This window comes from Gopherus flavomarginatus, chromosome 1 (assembly GCF_025201925.1).
Source record: "Gopherus flavomarginatus isolate rGopFla2 chromosome 1, rGopFla2.mat.asm, whole genome shotgun sequence".
NCBI lineage: Eukaryota > Metazoa > Chordata > Testudines > Testudinidae > Gopherus > Gopherus flavomarginatus.
Genome location: NC_066617.1, coordinates 2,877,977 through 2,902,041, shown reverse-complemented (window position 1 = coordinate 2,902,041; position 24,065 = coordinate 2,877,977). Strand labels below are relative to the sequence as shown.

General features: G+C 49.0%; 1 protein-coding gene across 2 annotated transcripts in view; it reads left to right on the top strand.

The window, feature by feature from the left end:
* The window catches only part of SND1 (staphylococcal nuclease and tudor domain containing 1), a 576,429-nt gene that overhangs the window by 165,969 nt on the left and 386,395 nt on the right, over positions 1-24,065 (top strand). Inside the window, exon 11 of one of the 2 annotated variants that reach the window (XM_050952694.1) lies at positions 20,663-20,752. The exons of the other annotated variant lie outside the window; for it this stretch is intronic. Within the exon in view, the coding sequence (XP_050808651.1) occupies positions 20,663-20,752 (90 nt within the window). The remainder of the gene's footprint in view (positions 1-20,662; positions 20,753-24,065) is intronic. 2 annotated transcript variants of the gene reach the window in all.

Below are 24,065 nucleotides of genomic sequence, written 5' to 3'. Positions count from 1 at the left end.
CCTTTTATCCTGGACTATATTACACCTGAAACATCAGGGCCTGTCAGCAGCCATGTGCACCTTTATTGATGATTTCTCGGTTTTCCGTCCTAGTTTGGCTGGCTGGTCTGTTTTCACTAACCCCATGACTGGCCACTTCCTCAAAGCTCTAGACAGACTGTACCCTCAAGAAAGACAGTCCCCCCCCCCCTCCATGGGATCTCAGCATGGTGTTTTCAAGACTGATGATTCCTCCCTTTGAGCCCCTAGCAACATGCTCTTGTGTATCTTTCCTGGAATGTGGCATTCCTAGTGGCTATAATGTCAGCCAGGAGAGTGTCTGAGCTTAAGGCCTTGACCTCTGAGCCCCCATATACTGTCTTCTATAAGGACAAGGTGCAAGTGTGGCCACACCTGGCTTTTCTCCCTAAGGTAGTTTCGCAATTCCATGTGAACCAGGACTTACTTCTCCCAGTGTTCTTTCCTAAGCTGCATGCTAGCAACTGGGAGTGAATGCTTCACTCCCTGGATGTCAGGCGACCGTTAGCCTTTCACATTGAAAGAATGAGGCTATTCTGGAAATCTATACAACTCTTCATTGCGATTGCAGAGGCCAGAGATGATGCTGCCGTCTGCGATCCGCTGAGCTCAGACTCCTCCTCTTAGGAGACGCTTGGGAGTCACACATGCAAGCACTCGAGGAAGAAAACAGTTACCAATCTTTCATAACTGTTCTTTGAGATGTGTTGCTCATGTTGCTTCCAAGTAGATGTGTGCGTGCTGTGTGCACAGTCTTCAGAAGGTTTTCCCCCAGTGGTACCCGTCGGGTCAACTGTAGCGCACCCTGGAGTCGCGCCTTCATGGCGGTGTGTATATAGGTCCCTGCCAACCTGCCACCTCCTCAGTTTCTTCTTGCCGGAGTACTCCGACAGAGCGGTGGGTGTGGGGGTCTTGGAAGGGGCATGAGCAACACATCTTGAGCATCAGTTATGAGAGGTAGGTAACCATTTTTTTCCCCTGCAGCATCCTAAAGCCGTAATGTTCTCTGGGGCACCACCCTCGTGCAGCTAGAACCAGATCCTCCCCTCCTCTCTGATAGTATCTGTTGCTTCCTGAGCGCTGCACTGTGGGGAAGCTCCTTCCTGCAAGCTTGAGTTTCTTCTGCTCACCTTAAAATGGGCGTTGGCTCCCCAGGTCCCACCCAAGGAGGGCGTGAGCCATACTAAGACCTGGGGTTGCCGCTGTAATGCAGTCAAGATTGACCCCATCATGCTGGGAGCTCTGTGGTCTGTGCCATTCGAGTTAGTCTAGGTTAGGCTGGCAAATGGTGGGCGTGGGGGGTAGACCTGTGGTGTCCTGCCTCTAGAAGTACCTGTAGCCACCGCTTGTAGATCTTGGATGCTTTCTGTTGTCCCACCCCACAGGGCTGCTTCCCTCTTCCAGCGGGTCTATTCCCCAGCCCAGGTGGGGTCTAAGAAGCACCATATGCTCTTGGACCTCCTGTCCCTCTCCTAATACCCCTTGTTTGCTTGTTTTTCTTGGGGCAGTGACGGACTGGGTGTGGTGGTTTGAATGACTCTTTGCATACACACACGATAACCCAGCTCACTTGGCTGATGGGGATTGTGGCTGAAGTTCCCTTTATTTTCTAGAGGGGAAAGTGAATGAAAAAGGGATTGTAAGCTGGAGAGCAGCGGCTTTCATTAGGTGCAATTGAAGTGTGAAGACAAATGGCCTGAAAGTGCCTCACAACTTGTAGAGTGAGTAGCCTAGGGCTGCAGTATTTACCTGCATTGCACGCAGGCCAAAAGCAAGCTGGATTGCTGTGCTTCCAGCTCAGAAGAGAGGCACCGCTGGAGAGACTAGCCCCTCAGCAGCTCATGCTGGCTGGAGAGAAGGGTGTCTTCAGGCAGCTTGAGAAGTGAAAGCATTTTCTATTTAAAACTCACTGTCGTAGGTTACAATCCTTCATGGCAGATATGCGTTGTTAGTTTGCTGAAAATAGACTTTAATTGGCTACTTTACAGTGTAATGATTTTAATTTGACAAGAGAGCCATAATTCAATCAGCTTATTAGGTATTTAAAGTTGTACACATGTTGTTTGAGGAGGAAGGAGGGGGTGAGAGCATTCCTGAATGCCGGCACTTAATGCCTCTCTATAGAGACTGGTAAGAGACGGTTTGTGGCTCTGGGTTCCACAACTGCTTTTTTAGAGGCTTAGGCAGCTTTGGCCTCGACCCACTTGCAAGATGTTTCATGTTCATTTTAAATAAAAAGCCCACTTGTTTTTGTGGTTCCCAAGCATGGATCCTTCTGCTGGCCTGCCAGGAAACCATACATCGCTATTGATTTCTCGTTTACAGTTCTCTGCCTCTGCTTCCCTGGAGGGAGGCCTCAAGAATTTCCACCCCCAACTATCTATAGAAAATAAACCTATTGACCCTTCCAGCTAATGAAATATTTTACTCCTCCCACTGTACACTTTAAATTAAATATAACTTTTATTTTTTTTTGTAGTGGGTAACTGCTTTTCTCCGCCCTAGTTGGGGGAAAGCCCCTATGCAAGTGTGTGTGAAGCAAATCGGTGTGTGCAAATCATGTAATGTCCTTCATCAGAGTCTTGCGAGAGAACGGGCGCTGTTTGTCATGGCACCTCTTTACATTTTGATATCTAGAGCTATGGGTAGAATTCCCATGAGGCTGCAAGCCAGATGTGTCCACTGTTACAGAAATGAAGTCTGACAGCTGTTGCCTAACCTCTCCAGTTTCCCCCCTCTCCTTCAGCCTTTTCAGAGCTCTGAAGCTTTATTAGAGATGAACAGTCGTTACCCAAAGGGGACGGGAGCTATGAGTGACACAGCCGTGGCCCAATGGCATCACATGGAGTGCTGACAGGTGTTAGCAGTGGTATTCAGCAGTGCTGAGTTCCTCCTAATGGAAGTGGTGTGAATAGGCTAAGAGCGTGGTGGGTACAGTCCAAAGGCTGCACCCTTTGCCTTGTTTATAACTTCTTTGGCTCTTACCCAAAAACAAGAAGCCTCCAGAATCGCCCTCTGCTCGGGGACTTGGTTCTCTGCACTGCCCTCCCGCCCCCCCGAGATAAGGTTATAGGACAAGGTGAGGGGGTACATGTGGGGTTTGGGCTGTGGAGGTAACTTACCTTGCTACTGTCCATGACTTTCTTTTCACTTCTGCCCTCATTTTGTCTGGTCCGTGACCTACAGTAAATCCATGTGCAGCAAACAGAGCCAGTGCCTAGCCGCTCCTTTGATGGGGATGTGATAAAATAGCCTGGGCTGCTGGCTTTCTCGTTCAGTTCTTAGTTTTAAATAACACATCTGGGCCTCGGTAACTGATTTGGAAGATTGCATGGTTCAGGATGGATGCTGGGATTTGGGTAAATATCTGTTACGGTCTTGGCTTGCCTGACATCTTATCAGAGATCGACACCAGTACGATGCCCAAAACACCATCCCAAGGCCAGGACAAGTTGCTGACCTTGAAGATGATGTGTCCCCAAGGCTTGGTGTGTTGAAGCAGGAGGGAAAATGAGGAATGCTGAGACATAACCTTCAGTGAGCTGGAATGTCAGGGTGGTTTTCAGGGAAGCTATTGCCATTCAAGCTCTTGGGCTAAAAAGTAATTTAAAAAAGCAATATCTTTACATGTGAATATAATTGTGAGATGTTTGATAGTCATAGAATTTAGTTAGCATCCTTGCGGTTATATTGATTTTTAATGTTTATTTGCAGAACCTCAAATGTGTGTCCAAATTCTTGAACGGCTTCCCAGAATGATCCACTGTGCATTTCCCTCTGATATGAAATATCATTTTTACAGGCTAGCAAAGCGGTATTTAATGGTGGCTGACAGGAGAGTGTTTAAGGGCAATATGTACTGCACACTTAAATGTTTCTATCTGACTCTTGGCACAGATCATTGAGTTTTAGTTGTTCTGGGCATTACAAAAGGCTTGTGTGTGTGTTTTTAAAAGACATCCTGCAAAGGCTGGGCGATTAGGTACCAGGATTCCTTTCTTTACTCTGCCTTCTGCTCCTGTGCGTGCTAATTGGACTTTTCTGTCTCACCTCGTGAAACTCTTTGGTGATCAGCACTGGACTGACATCTGGAAGGAAGCTCTCTGGATGCTGTTAGACCATTATTGGTTCTGATGAATACACGACTCCTTCCTCCCTGCACGCAAGGCTGAGCGCAGTGCTGCTTGGCTGGGTGCGGCATGTGCACCTGTGTAGCTAGGCAATAAGGCAGACCTGGCACCTTGTCCAGACTTGGCTACATATAGCTGCTGAACTCTCATCCGAGCATAAATTGAATGGAGGTGTCTGTGGCTTTGGAGATAATTTTCTTTTAAGGCAAAGGTTTGAATTGTTTCTTTTTCCATAGCGGCTGCAACTGCTTTTGAGAAGAGACTTTTCATCACTTCACTTCTAGCTTCAGAGAGGGTTTCCACTTCTCCAGGCAATAAAAATGTTCTTAAGAACCATAATTCCATCGCTAATCAAATACCAGGAATGATAGTTTGACCCACCAAACAGTAGCTCAGTGGAAAGTTTGCCCTAAATCCCTTTCTTAGCTTGAGCAGAGGCTTTGGAATGCAAGGGTCCCGACAACCCCAGTCAAGGATCAGGGCCCTGTTGTGCTGTGCCACTGTACGGACGCATAATAAAGCAGCCATGTGGCGAGGTTCATTTCTTGGAATAGTGACCTCCCCCTGGAAGCACATCTTATCCTGCCACCTGCTGTAGTCGCCTGCAAAGTGGGTAAGGCTGCTATGAACTCCCTCCTTGCATGTTTCTTAACTTAGCAAGGGTTATTTGATAACTAATGGAGGACAGGCTTTATCTGATCACTTCTCTGTTCACCTTAATTGGCACTGGCATCTTGGAGCCCCGGGCTGTGCTGATGCTGACCTGGGTGGGAGGGTTAGGGTGTACGTTTCTGCTTAACATCCACACAAGATCCCATGGCTTTTTTTCATCCTCCTCCTCAAACCTTGTGCTCAGTGGGATGTAGACTGTAACCGCCTGTGCCAGACGAACACTTAAATTAGCAATAGATTTGGAGTTGGTTCATGACGATTAATTAGTGTTTGTGGAGTGCTTTGAATATGTGGAGTGCAAGACAAGGGTCGAAGTGATATTTACCTTGACACTTTAAACTGTGAACTTGTTTGGGTTTCATAAAGACCCTTGGACAATAAGTTCTCTTCAGGCTTAATTGCAAGCTTGTTTTCGAGGAAGACAATTAAAAATCAGTTTTGGTTAAGTAGCCAGTGTCTGCGTTCCGAATGTGTATTCCCACACAAGAGTTGGTGCCTACAGTAATGCAGTCCTTGGAGGTGAAGGAGAATACCCAGCTCTGTGCTGGGATGAAGGCAGGATTCTAAATGGGAGACTCGAGTCCATGAAGGCGTATAGATGGTGACTGGTAGGAAGGATGCTCCAGTGAATAAGGCACTGGCCAGGGATTCAGGAGACTGTTCAGTTCCTGGCTTAACCATATTTCCTGTGTGATGAGGGGCAAGTCATTTGAATCTACCCTGTACCCCCCTTCCTCTCTTTGTAAAACAGGGATGCCACTTCCTACATCAGAGGCTAAAATCCAATAATGATTGGAGGTGCAGAGATGCTTTGATGAGGGACGTGTAAGTATCTGAGTGATGACAGATAAATACCTAGGCAGACTCAGCAGGCAAGTGAAAGGGGAATCTATTACATGTGGAAACATACAGTAGTTGGGGAAAAGAGTCTGATCACATCTGCACAGAAACGGTCACTAATGTGTCATCTTAAATAGTTACAGCGAAGTGGAAAGCTTCAGCTGAAGCAGTAGGAGGGGTTGGTGACCTGCTCTGTGCTTCCTGTACCTAGACAGCAGCCAGCAAAAAAGAAACGTATTTAGCTTTGGTTTCGAGGGGGGATGGTCTCTGATATGGCCATGTGCTCTTCAGAGCAGGACGTCCGATGGGCTTGGTGCGATAAACTAGAGAGATGTGGTGGGAAGCATCAACATTAATTCTGTGCTGCATGTTTTGAGGCTCTGGAGAAGCTGCAGGGTCTCATGCAGTGCAGGCTGCTATGAAATTACAAATGGTCTCCAGGTTCTTAGTCTGATGTAAAGCCCCAAAGCTGAGGGAGTCGGTGAAATACAGGACTGGCCTCTCTGGAGGCTGTGAAAAGGGTTACCTTGCTGCAGCATGCTCTGTGGTGATGCAGACCCTTGATCTGGTGCCTCTGATAGGCGTGCGATCACAGAGGCTGCACTCTGTGCACAATGGGCTAGAAGGGATTTTAGAACAAGAATGGCCATACTGGGTCAGACCCAAAGATCCATCCAGCCCAGTATCCTGTCTTCCAACAGTGGTCAATGCCAGGTGCCCCAGAGGGAGTGAACCTAACAGGTAATGATCAAGTGATCTCTCTCCTACCATCCATCTCCACCCTCTGACAAACAGAGGCTAGGGACACCATTCCTTACCCATCCTGGCTGATAGCCATTAATGGACTTAACCTCCATGAGTTTATCCAATTCTCTTTTAAACCCTGTTATAGTCCTAGCCTTCACAACCTCCTCAGGCAAGGAGTTCCACAGGTTAACTGTGTGCTGTGTGAAGAACGTTCAGAGTTGGCTGAATGCTTACGACATGCTCAGCACGGTGCAGCAGTGGTGCAATCTATGCACTAGACCCCAGTCTCCTGACTCTGTCCACTGGACCTTGCTGCCTTATGATGTGACACTGTCACTAGTGTCTGCTTCTGGCAAAATGTCACTTATTCGTTTTTCTTGGCCAAAAATAAAAAATGCCCTGGGGACATTTCGTCCTCATAAAAACTTGAAATGGCGAGTTGGAAACCCATTGGGATTGACTGAAAAGCAGGGGCAACCTGGCTATAAAATGTTCACGGCAGGGTCTACTGTATTGCATGATGCACACAGAGGCCATGGTATACATTAAAAAAATAAATATTTGGCACCAAGGGGCTATCAGTAAATGGGTGTTTGTGTTTTCTTTTCCGTTTGGCCATATCTGGGGCTGTGTGCTGGGCAGTGGGATCCTGTGGAAACAATCAGCGCATGCGTTCCCAAAAGTGGAATTCTGGGGACAGTCTTCTGTGCCTAGGTGTGAAAGTGCCAATCTCCTGATCTCTGCCTCCCAGTTCTCAATAGCTGCCAGCAGCCTTGCTGTGCTGTTGTACAGACTGAACATAGGGAATAGCTCCTAAAATTAGACAGAATCTCTCCGCTTCTCAATAGCGACCTCCGCCCTCTTGCTAGCAGGACAATCAATGTTAAATCCTTGCAGTCCTGGGTCGCCTGTGCGGGTGGAAAGGGAAAGCGAGGGGCGAAGCAGCTCTGAAATTGCAATGCAAGCAGTGTACTGTATCAGAAGGCTGTCTGGGCTATTTGTTGTTCCATTGACTTCATTTGCTAGCTCTGCCCAAAGTTTCAGTGAGGTGATGGATGTTGCTGTAATCCACTGATCTATGGCGCTGGACTGTGACACAGAAGTTAGTCATCTCTGCTCCATGGGGTTAAAATGAGAGTGCCCCCGGAATGCGACCACGGGAAGAGGTGAACTGAGTGCATTTTTAAATACAGCCCGAAAATCCCTTGGATTTGGAGGATAAAATGTGCCACTGGTAGCCTGATTTAGAACTTGGAGCACCGAGGCTGGCAAGGCGAGTAAGCAGCATTTGGGAGAAGACTTCATGCCTTGCAACAGCATAATTCAGATTAATTCTGAAGCACTGCAGGATTTATTGTGTGGCTTGACTAGAGATCTGGCATGGGGCTGGACATTTTTTTGGCACCAGCTAAATAATGGAAACACTTACATCCTTGCTGTGCCCCTTCTCTCTCCAAGGAGAGGGCAGAATGCGTGCATAATGTATCGTCCCCTCATGCAAAAGGGTTTACCCTGTGAATTGGGCTGTCTGCATTGCTTGCGGTGCATGAGACAGGGAGAGAGTCAGATTTTCATTTGGTCTCCAGATCTGTGGGAAATGTGGCAGTTCACAGCACTGGAAGGCTTTCATCTGGCTAGTTGCCTGTGTTTCAAATAATGCAAATGTCTGATCTGAATATATTGACTATTTAGCTGGGGCGGGGAGTCCTTCTCCATTGCTAGAAAACTTTTTTTGGGGTCAGCTGGTTAGTTATGAAATTGCAGGTTTGGATCCAGTTGACCAGACTCAAACTCTGGAAGGGGATGGAGTGGCATGTGCCATTCTCTTGGAGACTCCTACAGTCTCTCTCGTTCTCCATTCAGAGGAGCCTGCATTCAGATCTCCATTAGTTCTGGTTTCATATTTGGAAATTGTCTTTTTTGAAAGCAGTTTTCCCTTTTGTGCAAAAGATTTGTATTTATGCCTGAGCCTGAAAGGGGTTGGAGGGGTAAAGCGAGGTTTCTGTTTGGCAACCCTAGTTTTTTTTCCTCCTTGCTTTCATTTCCTCATTTGAGCTGCACAATAAGTGTCTTTCTTTCAGCAAATTGCATGTCAGTTTAATATCTGTGTAGATGAGCCATTCCAGAACAAAGGACTCTGCAGCCCTCCCGTCTTCCTTGAAGACCCTTTTCACCCTGCCTGTTTGTGTCTGGTTTCATGTGGTGTCAGAAAGTGACTGTTGCTTTCTTATTTTAAAAGCATCATAAAAAAGAGAGAGCCATTTCTTTTGCTAGGTAACGTGAAGCACCAATTGTTTGTCCTAGATTCTCTTGTCCTGGCATTTGCAGGTGGCATCAGATTCACTGCTTGAGTAAGAAGCAAAAGCCAGTTTCCTGGCATAGATATTTGTAGTAGATTTAGTTGGTTTAGCAAAAAGATACCTCACATGATGGCAGTCATTGGTTTTAACCATGGCCCACTGATGTGGATGGGATTGGCTTCCTCAGTCTTCTGCTCCTCAGTTTAACAGGAGTGGAGAGTGGGAGAAGTCCCAGTGAGTAAATGCTCAAAAACCTTGACAAACCAACCAGCAGGAGCTATGGAACTAATCCCTCCTCCCCGCCCCCCCCCCCAGCATCATGTCCTTGAGTGCCCAGCGCTTAGCGCTCCAATGGGGGGAGTGGCGAGGTAGTAGTGTCCTGCTGGGTCTTGGGGTGCTGGCTTTTCTAGGTACATCTGTAGCCATCACAGCTGTGGTCCAAACTCCCACTCCGTTTTCTCATCTTGCCCAAAGTAGCCCCAGGCCTTGGGCGTGGGCAGAAGTTCCGAATGAGATGCGACCTGGGATGTGGAGAGGGAGAGGCACAGAGGGCGCAGCCTGCTTGGGAAATAATAAACCGTATCAAAGGCTCATTCATTATGGAAAAATGTGGAATGAAATTGCTGTTGTGTCTTTGTTCACTCTCTCTCCCATCTGATTCATTTCCTGCTGCTCTTGCCTTATCTCATTCTTTTCAATTTATTCTTCTCTTAGGTTCCCTCGCTTCGGCAGCAAAGAGGCTCTTCTCAGGGTCCTCTGGGTTTGCGGTCTGGCCCCCGCCCCTTTCAAACACTGGACAAGTTCATTCTATTCCTGATTTCCATGTTGGGTCTTCATGACTAGATGTGTGTATTGAAGCAGTCCCTAGAGCCTCCAGTCCAAGACTGAGCCCCAATGTGCTATGCACAGAGCGCTCCTACTGAGCACTTGGTGTTATTTTTTGGGGGGGGGGTGGTTGCTTCAGCCCAGCCAAATGAGTTCCATCCTTCCCGTGTTCCCGCTAATGCCCTCGACCTGGGTGTCTGCTGGCTGGGGACATAGATTTGTCGTCTTCCTTAGCTGAGTTTTGCACTTCCCTTGTGGCATAAAGCAGCCACAGCAAAGCTCTTGGTTTGTGACCCTGTGGTCAGATTGTTCCTGCTCCAAGCCCAGGTGATCTGTCCCTGCTGCATGTTGCAAGACTTTCACCTAGTGGTGTGACACATGGTGCCGTTGGCCTCCCCTTACATAGCTGAGAGTGGCATTGCCCGGGGTCCTCAGAGAAATCTTCGTCCCGGCTGTGTTAGAATGGCCTCACCCTACTGGCCTATGTCCTCTTACTCAGAAAAGGACTTGGACAGTCATCAGGCAGACACCTCCCACCAGCATTATTGGCCAAAACCCCTCCATCCCACAGGGATGAGGGAGAAGGCAGCTGGCTGTATTGGCTATGTACCCAGCCTCCCCAGACATGTCTCTTAAGGGGAGCAAGGTTCTGCCCTCTGGCTGGCAGCCTGTGATTGCTGCCACCGCCTTGCTCTGTACTTGTTCCTGGGACCTGTGCTGCTTTGTGCCAGTCACAGCTGGAGGCAGTGACACCCAGCTCATCCTTCCAGGAGCTGCAGCATGTTCACCGGGGCCCTGCCTATGTTTCAGTGCCCCAGGGGATGAGGCTTGTGCGATTGCTCTGCAGGCATGCCGGCCGGCTGCATTCCCCCGACTCAGACACTGGTGCGAGCAAGAGGAGCTCTTGTTTGTAGGCCTGGCTATGGCTCAGCCTGGGCAAGGTGGCAGAGATGCCAGCAGGAAGAGGGGAATGCTTGGAGGAGCTAGGCAGGCTCTTAGCTGCTCCCAACATCTGCCCTCCAATGATCAGACCACGGCAGGTGTTGGACTATTGCCAGACAGATAAGACCAATCAAACCCCAGCTGGTCTGACATGCAGGAGTTTTCTTTGAGCAGGGCTCACTGCTGAGAATGCGTCGCACCAGTGCTCTGTGCACTCCGTGGACTGACCTGCCCATAAGGGGGCCAACTCCATGTCCTGAGTCCCCTGCTATTGTCAGGGTTTGAAAGTCTGGGGAGCTGGAGGCCCAGGTCTTTCTACACTTGGTCCTTACCTGTGGAACAGTCTGTCAGATGCAAAACCTCCCTGCTGGTCAAAGCTGAGAAGAAAGTCGGGTGTGGTGGGGAAATAGAGAACCTCTAAGTATCATAAGATACTGAACCCCATGAGAATGGGAACAGAATGTACTTCTGTTACTGTTCTTAATTTACTGCTTGTCAATGCTGTGGCTCAGCAGCACTTGATGCTCCCTAGGTGCCTAGCTGAGCTCTCCCCTCTTCTGTCTTCCTAATGAGTCAGTCCTTCCCCTTCATCACTTCTGCTCCGCGTTCCCTTCACTTTGCCTCTAGTGGTATTTGAGCACCAGGGTTGAGTGCCAGTGGAACTGAGGTGTCTCCAGCTGGGCTTGGTGTTCTGGGCAGTCTGATCAGCCTTCTCTAAGGCAGAACGAGTGTGCCACCTCCAACGATTTCTGTGCAAGAATTCCAACCAGAGTGCTGGCTCGAATTTTATTAGCACTCTGCAGTCAAAATTCTCAGCGTGTTGGGGTTGGGAGGTGGCTGGCAGGAGTCTCACTTCTTGAAATCTTATCTCTGTGACGGAGCATTCGTTGCTTCGAGCAGAGTAGCTTGTTTTCCCCTCAATAACACTGACTGTTTTCCTGTGGCGTTTAGGTCCATAAAGGACAGCGCTGCTTCTTTTTGGTATAGCTGCAAAATTCTTGTAGAGAGAGCGAGCACCACATGGCTTGCTACTCATAATGGCTTTTGAGTCTTCAAACACTTCAGTTGCTGCTGAAATCCATACAGTTCAAAGCTAATGTTTGGTTCCTTTTTAGCTAATAGTATCCTCGCAAGCAGTCGCAAATGATTTTTGAAATGGTCTGTCTGGGATTGAAGATGTAATTGAGTAGAAGAGCAGTCTCTAAAGAGAATCCCTTTTTACATGATGATCATGAAAATGCTGGTTTAATTTTTTGTGAGTTTTTGCAGAATGGAATCGAAGGCTGTGTGCTAGAGATAACGGGCAGAGTCCCTGCAAAGATATCAAGTGCCTACATTTGCTTTGGTTCTTTTCTTCCCCCTTTTTTTTTTTTTGCTACAATAGAACTGTTCAGATATTGGCAAGTCACCAGCAAATATTTGTAACCATGACTGTGCAGTGAACCACTACGTTTGTCAAAAAATCACTTCAGTGGGCACTATGAGTGAATGAGATGCACCAGGAAAGGTGAAATCTGCTTGTGCAGCTGCTGCCTCCTGGCCCAGGGAGCTGGGTTCGATTCCTGCTGGGAATGTGCATTTAAAATTGCAGCTCTGAGGTGCTGCTATTGGGAGGATTTTTCTAGCTGCCTCCCCTTGCCTGGTAACTCAGTTTGGTCTTGCCAGCTCAGCATGGCCGGTTCCTGGGAGAGCTACAAAGACAGCCAGCAGGAAGTGATGTAATTGACCCTCTTCCCCGAGTCAGTACTGAACAGATTCCTTGAATCATGCTGGGGCATGCTCCTGTGCTGCGGGAATGGTCTTATGGATGAGACGTGAGCCAGAGTTCTTGACCTGCGGTGCAAATCCTGTGACTCTTCCTTCAAGGGTTGGTGTGTTGGGCTTGGAGTCAGAACCAGTTCTGGCATGGGCAAATCAGTTACTCTACATCCCTCTTGCAGGTGTAAACTGAGCACAGTGTCCAAAAGTGCATGGCAATGCTGTGTGATACCCAAGGGGAGGAAGTGAACATCTGCTGCATTCCACCTCAGAGGTGGCTGCATTTCCACAGGCTGCAAAATGGCCCCAGTTTGAGTATTCTGTAAGGGGCTTTGATAGAGCTCTATAAATGCAAATGTGACCTTTGGGATGATATCTTGCATCACTCAGCCAGATAATGTGGCCAGCAGTTCTGAATAGCTGTTGCCATGGGTTCCAGTGTTTAAAAGGTCACCTCTGCTATGAAGTCTTGCTGGCCAGAGAGGAACTGTCCCTCAGTTGGGTGCTCATTGCATCCAGTCCAGGCCCCCTTCCTCAGCTCTGTGGCCTCGCTTCGAGGAAACTGCTCTGTCTCAAGACCTGCCCTGCTGCTTCCTGCCTGTGGCATGAGGCTGGAAGGAAGCGATGCTAGCTAGCAGTCTCCCACCATTCTGCCACCGCACATTGGGAGAAGGGGAGGCCATGTTGTCATGTCACTACACAACTCTGGTTTCTGATGTGGTTTTTATTCTCTACCTATCCATATAATCCATGTGCCTTGATTGGGGAAGCGCTACACCACCGCACAACAAGCTCTTGAGAACCTCTGCTGTGACCTACCCCTTCCTGTAAGAGAGGAAGAAGAAAACATAACAATGGCTGCACTGTGTTGGGCCAGTGGTCCGTCTAGCTCTGTATTCTGTCTTCCGTCAGTGGCTAGTTCCAGGTGCTTCCGATGAAGTGAACAGAACAGGACAATTTGTCGAGTGATCCATCCCTGCTATCCAGTCCCAGCATCTGGCAGAGAGAGGCTTAGGGATACCCAACACGGGGTTGCATCCCTGAGCCTCCTGGCTAATAGCTATTGCTGGGCCTATTCTCAATGAACTTATCTAATTCTTTTTGAACCCAGTTATGGTTTTGGCCTGCACAACATCCCCTGGCAACGAGTTCCACAGGTTGACTGTTGTGTGAAGAAATCCTTCCTTCTGTTTGTTTTAAACCTGCTGCCTGTTAATTTCATTGGGTGACTCTTGGTTTGTGTTTGTGTGAAGAGATAAATAACCCTTCATTACATGTTCTCTAAGCCATTCCTTCCCTCCTATCCCCTCTCAGTTGTCCCTTTGCTAAAATGAACATTCCTAATCTTTTAACTCTCTCCCCACGTGGAAGCTGTTCCACGCCGATATCAGATTTGTTGCCCTGCTCTCTACTTTTTCCAATTCTATTATAGCTTTTTTTGAGCTGGGTGACCAGAACTGCATGCAGTATTTGAGGCCTGGTGTACCATGGATTTGTGTAGTTGTGGTATTTTTCGTCTATTCCTTTCCTAACGGTTCCTAACGTTCTGTTCGCTTTTTTGTCTGCTGCTGCACATTGAGTGGATGTTTTCAGGGAACTAGCCATGAGGACTCCAAAATCTTTCTGGAGTGGTAAGAGCTAATTTATACAAAGTGATGGGTTTTGTATAGTTGGGATTGTTTTCCAGTATGCATTACTTTGCATTTATCAACATTGAATTACATCTACCATTTTGTTGCCCCGTCACCCATTTTAGCAAGATCCCGTGGGAACGCTTTACAGTCAGCTTTGGATTTAACTCTCTTGAATAATTTTGTATCCTCTGCAAACTTTGCCACCTCGCTGTTCACCCCTTTCCCAGATCATTTACGAATACATTGAACAGTAATGGTCCGACTACGGATCCTTGGGAGACCTGACTCTTTACCTCTCTCCACTGTGAAAACAGCATTTATTCCTACTCTGTTTCCTATCTTGTAACCAGTTATTGATCCATGAGAGGACCTGCCCTCTTATCCCATGACTGCTTACTTTGCTGAAGGGCCTTCCATGTGGGACTTTCAGAAAGCCTTTGACAAGGTCCAAGTACACTCTATCCACTGGGTCACCCTTGCCACATGTTTGACCCCTCCTTTCCCCCTTAAGGAATTCTAATAGGTTGAGGCATTTCCTTTTTCAAAAGCTGTGTTGACTCTTCCCCATCAAATAGTGTTCATCTCTCTGCCTGATAATTCTGTTCAGTACCAGGCAAACTGGTTGAAACTTAAGTTAGGAGGGGCCTGTCTCTTCTGTTACAGCCTCGAACTCCTGATGGGGCTGCTGACCTGAGGGTGGAGTTAGACACCCATCGAAAGCCTTAGCAGCCCCATGCCCAAGTGACGGTGTCTGTGTCGGGGGAAGGCAGTAGCAGCGTATTGTCAAGGGGATGAAGCCTGCTGCCCTGTCCATGTTCTATAGCATGGAAACCCCTAGGTATGCATGCAGCATGGCCGTGCAGCTCACTGCTGGGCAGCGTGTGGAAGATGTTCCAAGCCATGAAGGGACTGGAAGCTAGCCAGAGGGAGCATTGTTCCTGCAATATGTTGCCTTGAGCTCTGGGGGAAGCTCTTGGCACTGGGTCGCTGTGAGAAGGCTGCAGCTTGTATTCGCTCAGAGCTGGTGCCATTGGGAGGCCTGGGCAAGGAGTAGCAACTTCCTTCCCCAGCAGAGGGGGCAGATAGGGAGTAGCTTGGGTTGCAGGGGCACGCGGGTGCCAATCCACCTGAACAGACCTGTCCCGGCAGGATGAGTGAAGTGAGAGCCTTCTCACATAGGGGCAGAACAATAGAACAACTGAATCTGGGTCACAGTAGATCACAGTCGTGGGTTGCTGGGGGTTATGAAATGTCCCTATTTGTAAACATCAGTGTGGTTTTCACTGTAAGATCTTCATGTACAATAAAGTCCTGGTCTACCTCTGAAAATAGCTTCATAAACAAAAAGTAGCTGCACTTGATGTACCTTGGCATGGACATCTGTCCTTCAGCCAGTGCGTGCCCCACCTCCCCCCAGCAGAACCCACGTCCTTTGTGCAGGCATCTCTGGGCAGAGGGCCCTGGGGCAGCATCCTTGGGCAGAGTGAGGATGCCTGCAGTTTGCACCAGTCTTGTGCTCAGAATTAGGGTTGGCAAACTGTCATAAACAGATAGCTAAGGGTTAATGTTCTTTTACCTGTAAAGGGTCAACACAAGGAACCAAACACCTGACCAGAGGACCAATCAGGAAACAAAACTTTTTCAAATCTGGGTGGAGGGAAGTTTTGGGTGTGAGTCCTTTGTTCTTGGTCTGTTCCTTTTCTTGTCTCTGAGTGATCTTTCTAATCTTCTGTTTCCAAGTTGTAAGTACAAGGATAGTAAGACAATAGGTTTATATTGTTTTTTTTTGTATTTACATGTGTGTAGTTGCTGGAATGTTTTAAATTGTATTCTTTTGGAATAAGGCTGTTTGTTCACTTTTTTTCTTAAGCAATTGACCCTGTATATTGTCACCTTATTACAGAGACCATTTTATGTCCTTTCATTCTTTTTATATAAAGCTTTCTTTTTAAGACCTGTTGGAGTTTTTCTTTAGTGAGGACTCCAGGGAATTGAGTCTGCTGCTCACCAGGGAATTGGTGGGAGAAAGAAGTCTTTGTGTTAGATTTACTAAGCCTGACTTTGCATACCCTCTGGGTGAGGGGGGAGAGAGGTTAGATCTCTCGGTACTTGTGTTTCCAGGACTGGAAGCAGGGAATCTCCTAGGGTCGTCCAGGGAGGAAGTAACAAGGAAACAAGGGGTGGGGGTTATTTCCCTTTGTTGTAAGACTCAAGGCATCTGAGTCTGGGGGTCCCCCAGGGAAGGTTTTGGGGAAACCACAGTAAGCTAGGCACTGTATAATTCCTAGCTGGTGGCAGCGATACCAGGTCCAAGCTGGTAACTGAGCTTGGAGGTTTTCATGCTAACACCCATATTTTGGACGCTAAGGTCCAGATCTGGGAAAGAATGTTATGACACAAACCACAGCTGATTAAGGGAGTGCGGACTCTTCTGGAGTTACCCCATTGCCAGGCTGCTTCTGGTGGCTGGAATCACATGAGACTTCTTTAATTCGGGGGTCCGATCCTCCCACCTCAGCTGAGGGCTGGACATGGCTGATGTTCCGCAATTGGCTGCTGCTCTGAACACTGGCCCATGTGAGGACCCGGAGATGCCTGTCCCACACTGGAGCTCCTACTTGGACCCTGCAGCATGAGGCCTAAATGCTGCTACCCCCCCGCTGCAGCCCAGCCAGTGCCTGGTGGACCCCAGAGCGCCGAGAGATGGGCTAGTCCGGCAGCATAGTGCTGCTGTTAGATGTGCTGCAATGTGTCCATCCCATGGCCTGGACCTGCATACAGTCTGGAGAAATAAAACCACATGATGGCAAACTGGACCAATGCTCATAGACGAAAACCCTTCTAGATTCCCCCTTATGGTCCCCCCGCCCCCCAAGAAACTGAGGCTCCGTCTACACTGGTGCCATCCACTCATCCTCCTTCCCTCCCACCTTTCCCCCAAGAGAGCCCAGGAGAGCGGGTAACTCTTGTACTGAGACTGGTGGCTGGAATCACATAAGACTTTAATTCTGGGCTCTGGGGACCCAGTGAGAGAAGTGACTGGTCCAAGGGTGTGGTGGAGTTAGGAATAAAACCCAAGAGCTTGGATCTGCAGCTGCTAGAGACCGTTCTCAGCCTGCATTGGTTACAGGTGACCACCTAGTCTCTGCCCTTCGTTCCTAGATAGAAGGCATTAAACTCACTCCTGTAGCGCCTGTTACCATTGTCATAGGGAGCAACTCCACTCCATGAATCCCAGAGCCCAGGACGCTGCCTTACCTGCCATGAGTGTGACGCTGGGGGCTGGAACCCAGAGACAAGTGAGAGTGGCAGGCAACAGCAATGGGGGGCAGGGTGATTGCACAGTCTTACAGGTGAGCTGCGTGCACAACTGGATCAACCAAGTAACTCCTCATTTCTTTGACTCTTGTTTCAACCTCTGCCTCTGTTTCTACTTTGGCCTGTTTCTGTCTGTGCATTTGATTTTCCTCAGCAGGTGCTGAGCCAGTCGTTGAGAGGCTCAGATCCTAAAGATTTTGCTCTTGGGGTTGCGTCTTCTGTTGGGTGAGACATTCTCTGGTGTTTAATGTCAATTCCTCAGGCTGCAACAGAAAATCCTTGTTAATGAGCCAGCATCCGCTATAGATTGCAGACTTAGGGAGGTCAGAGGCCTTCGTCAGGATTGTATGTTCTAGGATGAAATACAGTGTAATAGTTCTTTTCCATCGAGTTGGAGGTTTGCTGTAACTCGAAGCCGTGGGCTGGGAGCAGTGGGCAGGCTCCAGCCTCCCAAACGGCACCTGTTCACTTACATTGTCTTAAACAAATTTCTGATGCAAAGTAGCCACAATTCTGAGTGTAAGGAGAAGCCTGCAGCAGGGATCAAGTCCTGAGCAGACAAACTAAGGAGCTCTAATGGCTGTAATAGGGAGCTGCATTGGCTTACCCCAGGGGTTCTCAAACTGAGTTGCACCACAACCCCCCGACAACAGAGTTGCCACATGGCATGTGGGGGGCAGAGCCTGAGCCCTGTTGCCCCACGTGGTGCGGGGGGGGGGACGGGACATGGGGCAGCAGCATGAGCCCTGTCGCCCTGGGTCAGGGTGGAGCTTGTGCTGACCCCCAAAAGAACAGCTGTACTGGGTCAGACCAAAGGTCCATCCAGCCCAGTATCCTGTCTGCCAACAGTGGCCAATGCCAGGTGCCCCAGAGGGAGTGAACCTAACAGGAAGTGATCAAGTTTGAGAACTGCTGGTTTACCCATTAATGTTTCCAGGTGATTCTGGTGCTTGTGGGTAGTATTGGGCCCTCCTATGCACAGCTCTGGTCTTGAACCCCCAGTAATCCTTCCTCCTGCAGGAATTCCTGGGTGCGATTCTTTAGCCTGTGCTAGGTAGATCAGAAAAGCTTTATTTTTATTGATATTACCATAGCACCTCAGCGCCCCAGTCATGGGCAGGACCCCATTGTCCTAGGGGCTGAGGACAGACAGCCCCACAAAGCTCACAGTTCACCTAAGATGAGGCAATGGATAAATACAGATGGGAGTACAAGGAGATGGTAGTGATCAGCATGGCGGACTGAGGTCTCCGTGGTCTGTCAGGTTGTCTGACCCATCGCTGTCACATCTGATGCATCACACTCTGTACTGTATTTATCCTCTCAACACCCCTGCGAGGTAGGGCCGCGCTCTTACCCCGCTTTCCACATAGTCACTGAGGCCCGGGGCACACAGTGACTTGCCTGATGGCTCCCAGGAAGTCTGGGGTGGAGCAGAGACTGGACCCCTCTTCCTCTGACTAGATGATCATAATTGTCCCTTCTGACCTTAAGGTGACTGGTGTGGGCAGTTCCAATGCAAATGTCCCCACCAGCTGGCTTTAAGCTTTGGGTCGAAGGGGGAGACCCCCTCTAGAACTGAGGGCCGTGCACTCTCCCTGACCCCGGCTTCTGAGCCTGTCCATGACTCGGTGTTGGTGGGGTTCTGCCAGTGGAGGTTTTGCCCACTGGGAGCTGAGATGAGTTTGTGGGAGTAGCGCTCACAGCAAAGATTTAGGAAAGTTGACGTACTTTCATTCACTCCCTGAACTTCTCCAGGTCCAGTTGCAAGGAGGCGTTAGTAGTGCCTCCCAGCCATTCACTGCTTACTAGCCTTGCTGTTTCATTTGCGTTCAGATTTCTAGCTTTCCCCTTAACTAACTTAGTTTTAACTCCCTGTTGTCCCCCCAGCTCTGACTGCGTGGCAGCTATTTTGGCTGGAAACTTTTTTTCCTCTTGCTCTTTGAAGGGTCTTTATCACCACAAGATGCCTTTAGCAGCTGGTAGACAGCGGTAACTGGTATGCAGTGAGATGCTCTGCAATTCCTTTTCATTGGTGTCGCATCCCAGGAGTGCTATTAATCACTAGCTGATAATGAGCTTGCCTAATGAGCAACTTTTCCACCCGAGCCTGTGTGAGTGGAGGACATGCACTGAGCTTGCCAGGTTACGTTAATTAAGGAGCCCTTTTTGGTAGGGAGGTGAAAACAGTATGGGTGGGAACGAAGGTGCTGTGTGCAAAGGCTTCTTAATGAGAAGCCTTCTGATTCCTTCCCCCCTTCTGCCCCCCATAGGAGATGCTTGGGGTGCTGTGTAATCTGGAGCTGAGACATGCTGGGCTGTAAAGCCTGGATGCAGTGCGCTCCAGCCTTGCAGATAAGTGTGAAAATTTGCACAATTCAGTGGGTTCCTGCGATAAAACTGGCCCCCCTACCCTTTTAATCGTTGAGCTGCTGTTGTGTTCTCCTGAGAAACCAGTCGAACCTGCCGTTCTGTTGAGAGGCTGCTCCAAAAGGCAAGGAGCTCTGTGGCTACTAGTGCTGGAATCGGAGTCTGATGCGGGTAGAGGCTGAAGGGTGACCCCTGCTTAGCTGCCAGGACTGATGGGGCTTTGGTGGGCTGGGGGCTTCAGATGGTGCCACAGTGCATCGCCGTTCATCCCTGTTCTAGCCTCTTGCGCTGTGCATCCACGCGGACGTGCCTCTTGCAGGGTCTTGGAGTGTTGACCAGCAATGGGCACTGTATCTGTGTGTGTGAAATGGGAGGCATGTGTCCCTGTGGGAGCAGACCTGTTAATGAGGACGCTACCAGCCACCAGTCTGGCTAAGCAATGATTGAAGGCTGTGGCTGGTCATGTGATCTGCAGAGGTAAGCCCCCGGGCAAGAGGTGCTGGAATTAGGCGGAATTGGACAAAACTGAGTAAAGGCAAATGGAGGCTGAGTATCAAGAATAACCTCCTGATGACAAGAGAGCCCAGGCTGAGGAGCAGTCTCGTGGTGGGTGTGGAAGGTCTCTGTTTGCATGGGAAACTGTAACGCTGAAATGGAAGAAGTGCTGCTGGGGACAGTCCTGTGCTGGCTTGGAGGGGTGAAGAGAGGATGAGGGTAAATTGTGATCCTTCAAATCTGCTTCTTGGGACTTGTCTACATGATAAAGTTGCCCAGAATAGCTCCCTGTGTAGACACGCTCTGCTCTGGAATACCATCAGTTTATTCCATAACTGCTCCACATTGGAAGTTCAGTAATTGTTCCAGAATCACGTGTCCACATGGGGAGCTTATTCTGGAGCAGCGCTTGCTCAGTAGCTATTCTGGTCAAATTCACGGTGTAGTCAAGCCTTTATGATCCAGGATCAAATAGCTAGAGCCCCTGTTTTCTGTGCTGCTGCTTGAGTGCAGTCCCTTCTGCTGCTGAGGGCCTCCTGTGCAGTGCGCTGGCTGGCTGCACCTTCACTTTTTGCTGCTCCCAAGCTTATTTGGGTTTTCCTCTTCATTGCAGGACAAGAACCGGAAGCTGCGCCCACTCTACGACATTCCATACATGTTTGAGGCTCGGGAGTTCCTGCGGAAGAAGCTCATTGGAAAGAAGGTAAGAAACTGGATCGGGATTTAGAAATTGCTTGTTGGAGCAACCTGCAGACCAGCTGGCTAGAGCTGCCATCTCCTGGGACCTCATGGGCCGAGCAGGCTTAGACCAAGGAGAACCCAGTTGCTACTGGAAGATGGGCTGAAAATATGTTGGGTAGCGCTCTCCATGACACTGTACAAAGCTGATGCCTCCGTGAGGTGTGTGTAGGGGTGTAGAGGTGTGCTGTGCTGCTGGAGCTGCTGTTCCTGGGAATGAGGAGGGAACCCACCCCATGGCGGCTGTTCAATTTCACAGTAGCTTTATCCTCCTCTTGTTCTGATTGTGTCCCAGGAGAAGTTTAGGGAGCAGAATAGAATTCCTGTTCCTCCAGCTGGCTGGTGCAACCGCTGTTGGTGCTTTCCCACTCCAGACACGGCTGCACGTGCTTAGGGGATGGTGAAGAATCCCAGCCCCATAAGTGCTTGAGAGTAGAAGGTGCTGGCGAGAGATACGGTAGTGCTATCCTTTGTTTTAGGGGTGGGAAGAGGGCTTCTTGCCAAAGAAATGGCCCCAATGCTAAACAGAAGCAAGCAAGCTCCCTTTGAGCTCTAAGGTTCTTTAAAACGCACAGGCGAAGAACTAGCCTCCTGTTCCTGTGTAGCTGGCTGCATGCTGTGCAGTACTTTCCTCTGTCCTTCGAGTTTCGCTTTCAACCATCTGCTGCAGTGAACATTGAGAGGTCTGGGCCACAGTCCCAGGGCACGTCCTTTCCATGTCACCGGAGCATACGTGGATCTACACCCCAGCGACTGAATGTGGCTGGGAAGGTGGAAGCTATCCTGGCTTTCTATGACAAGATGCATACAGTGTTAATATTACATGATTCAGCATTCAGCCTAGAGATACTGGTTCTATTTTCAGCCCCGCCACTGACCTGCTGCCTGACCTTTTGGCAAGTCAGTTCTCTCAGTGCTTCTGTTTTTCCTCCCCTCTCTGCGTTGCCTGTTTAGCTGATAGTCTGCAGGGCAGGGACTGTTTCTTACTGTGTATGTACAGCACCTAGCGCAGTGGGGGCCTGATCTCATGTGGGGGCTCTGAGCCACCACAGTGCAAACATTGAATACCTCCGCCTCTGTCCCCGCATGGTGGTAGGATCCAGTCCTCAGTTACGTTAGTGTGTACTGTTTCTACGGTACCAGGTAATGTCCTTATTTCCATCCCCCTCTAGTTCCATGTTTTCCTGGCCTGTTTTTCTCTGCTGGTTTAGAGCCGTTCTGGGGAATGAAGAGTATAATATGCACTTTACTACCGATGCACATGCTCAGGATGCAATTTTCAAATGCATATAAAATGGTCAAATAAATCAATTTTCCTCCATAGCAAGGCAGCTCATTGAGGACTATTTCCATGCCTAATTATATCTTTCCATTTCAGAGACTTGTTTATATATTAAGAAGACTTGCAGGGTTTTTTAAGTGGCGAAAAGTCTGTTGCTTGTCTCCTTCAGGAAATGGCTGTAGGGAATTTGACCTCAAACCCCCAGATCTCTGGGCCAATGTGAGCCTAGAAGGAGGTTTCATCCAGTAACTGGCATTTGGAAAGGGATGGTGATGGGGTGTTAAAGGGAATTGTCTAGCAAGATTATCTGTCCATGGCCTAGTTCCTGCTGTCATCAGGGTGCTGACTGCTTGGTGCTATACCGAGTGAAGGAAGACAGGCAGGCTGTATGGGCTGGTGTGTAGAGACAGCCTCCCCTTGATGCAGCACAGTAGGGCTCTTTCCCTGGTGTCAGAACAGCTAGAATAACCCTGCACAAGGGGGTTTTTGGGGGAGAAGGTGTCGCTGGAAGAAATTGTCCTTTTGCTAGACAGCTCCAGCTGAGGTGCCGGGGCACGTAGAGAAGCGATGATGAAAGCAGGCAAAACACTTTGAATCCATTTCTCTGAGCGCCTGCAGCTCCTGTTTCAGGGCAGGTGGAATGACAATAAATACCAAGCGCAGCTAATCAGGCTCCAAAGCATTTTAATAATATTGCAGTAACACTCCAGTGTGGGCCCTGGGGCTCCGCGGCTTAATGCCTGCTTTAAGAGCGATCCCCAAACAGGTGTGTCTATGAGGGTGGAGGCCTCTCCCTCAGAGCAGCCCGTTTCCTATTCCAGTGTCCTCTTGTTACACCCATGACAGAGTGTGCTAGAGACCCTGGCTTGGCTGCTGTCTCCACAGAGCTCATTAGCAACAAGGGTGCTTATTTTTAATTTAGACAAATGCAGGTTCTTCAAAAAGTGTTTACATGAAAATATGGCACTTAGGCAGCTCGCGATATACTGAAGCCATCTTAATTACATGCTTAAAAGCACCTCAATCCCTCATTGAGTGGAGCCTGGGGTTTGTTTTGGAAGCAGGTCTGGCAGTGTTTTGTTCCTTGTGTGTGAGGTTAAGGGCTGCAGCTCTGAAACACGAGGCTGGAAGTCTATGGCTCTGTCGGTCTGGAGCTCTGGTTGCAGGATGTACTCTTTGAAAGGATGGGCTGCATCTGATTAGATGATGCCAGCCAAAACGCATCCTCCTCATGCCTTCAAGGTAGCATTGGATGGATGTGTTCCTGCACCATTTCCATGGGTTATGTCATGCACCTGGGAGGCAAGGTGGTGGTGAGGGTAGAGAGTCCCCTGAGATCAGTCCTGGCTCAAGTTGCTCTTGAATTAATCATGCTCGTGGCAGACTTACTGCTGGTAATAGCTCCGTTTTCTCTTCCGGCTAGGTCAGCCAGAGCTGGAAGAACCCGTGTTTAGCTCCATACAGGTGTGTGCCATTCCTGCACGGCCTCTAACGGCTATGGGGAAGCCAGGAAGGCTTGTCTTTCTGACCCCTCTGCACCATGTGGCTCGTGAGCAGAATGCTTAGTGCGTTAGTGCGAACATTGTGTGCACCAGTGGGCATGTCCCTGGGAGCAGCTCCCTGTGCGAGACGGATGTGAATGTTACATGCTCATCTTGGAGTGAGTAGATTGTGTGGGTCCCGGGGTGCCCTCAGACAAGATGGATTCCCCTTAATCTCAGCAAAGTTTCTGCTTGAGCTTGCTCCTGAATTTGGCTGTTCCAAAGTTTGCTTCTGGTAGAATATCTCTGTCCTTGCCCCTAGCTGGCTCTGTCCTTCTATATCCGGGGTTGCAATTAATAGGACCCTGATCTGAGCTGACTGTTAGTGAGAGATTTCAGAATAACTGCATCTTTAAGGGGCTGGTTACCAGTATTGAGCAGAGCTTAGACTGGAGGTGGGCTTGGCACTGGGGAGATGATTTGTGTGAACGTTATTGTGCAGTATGTGGGTTTGC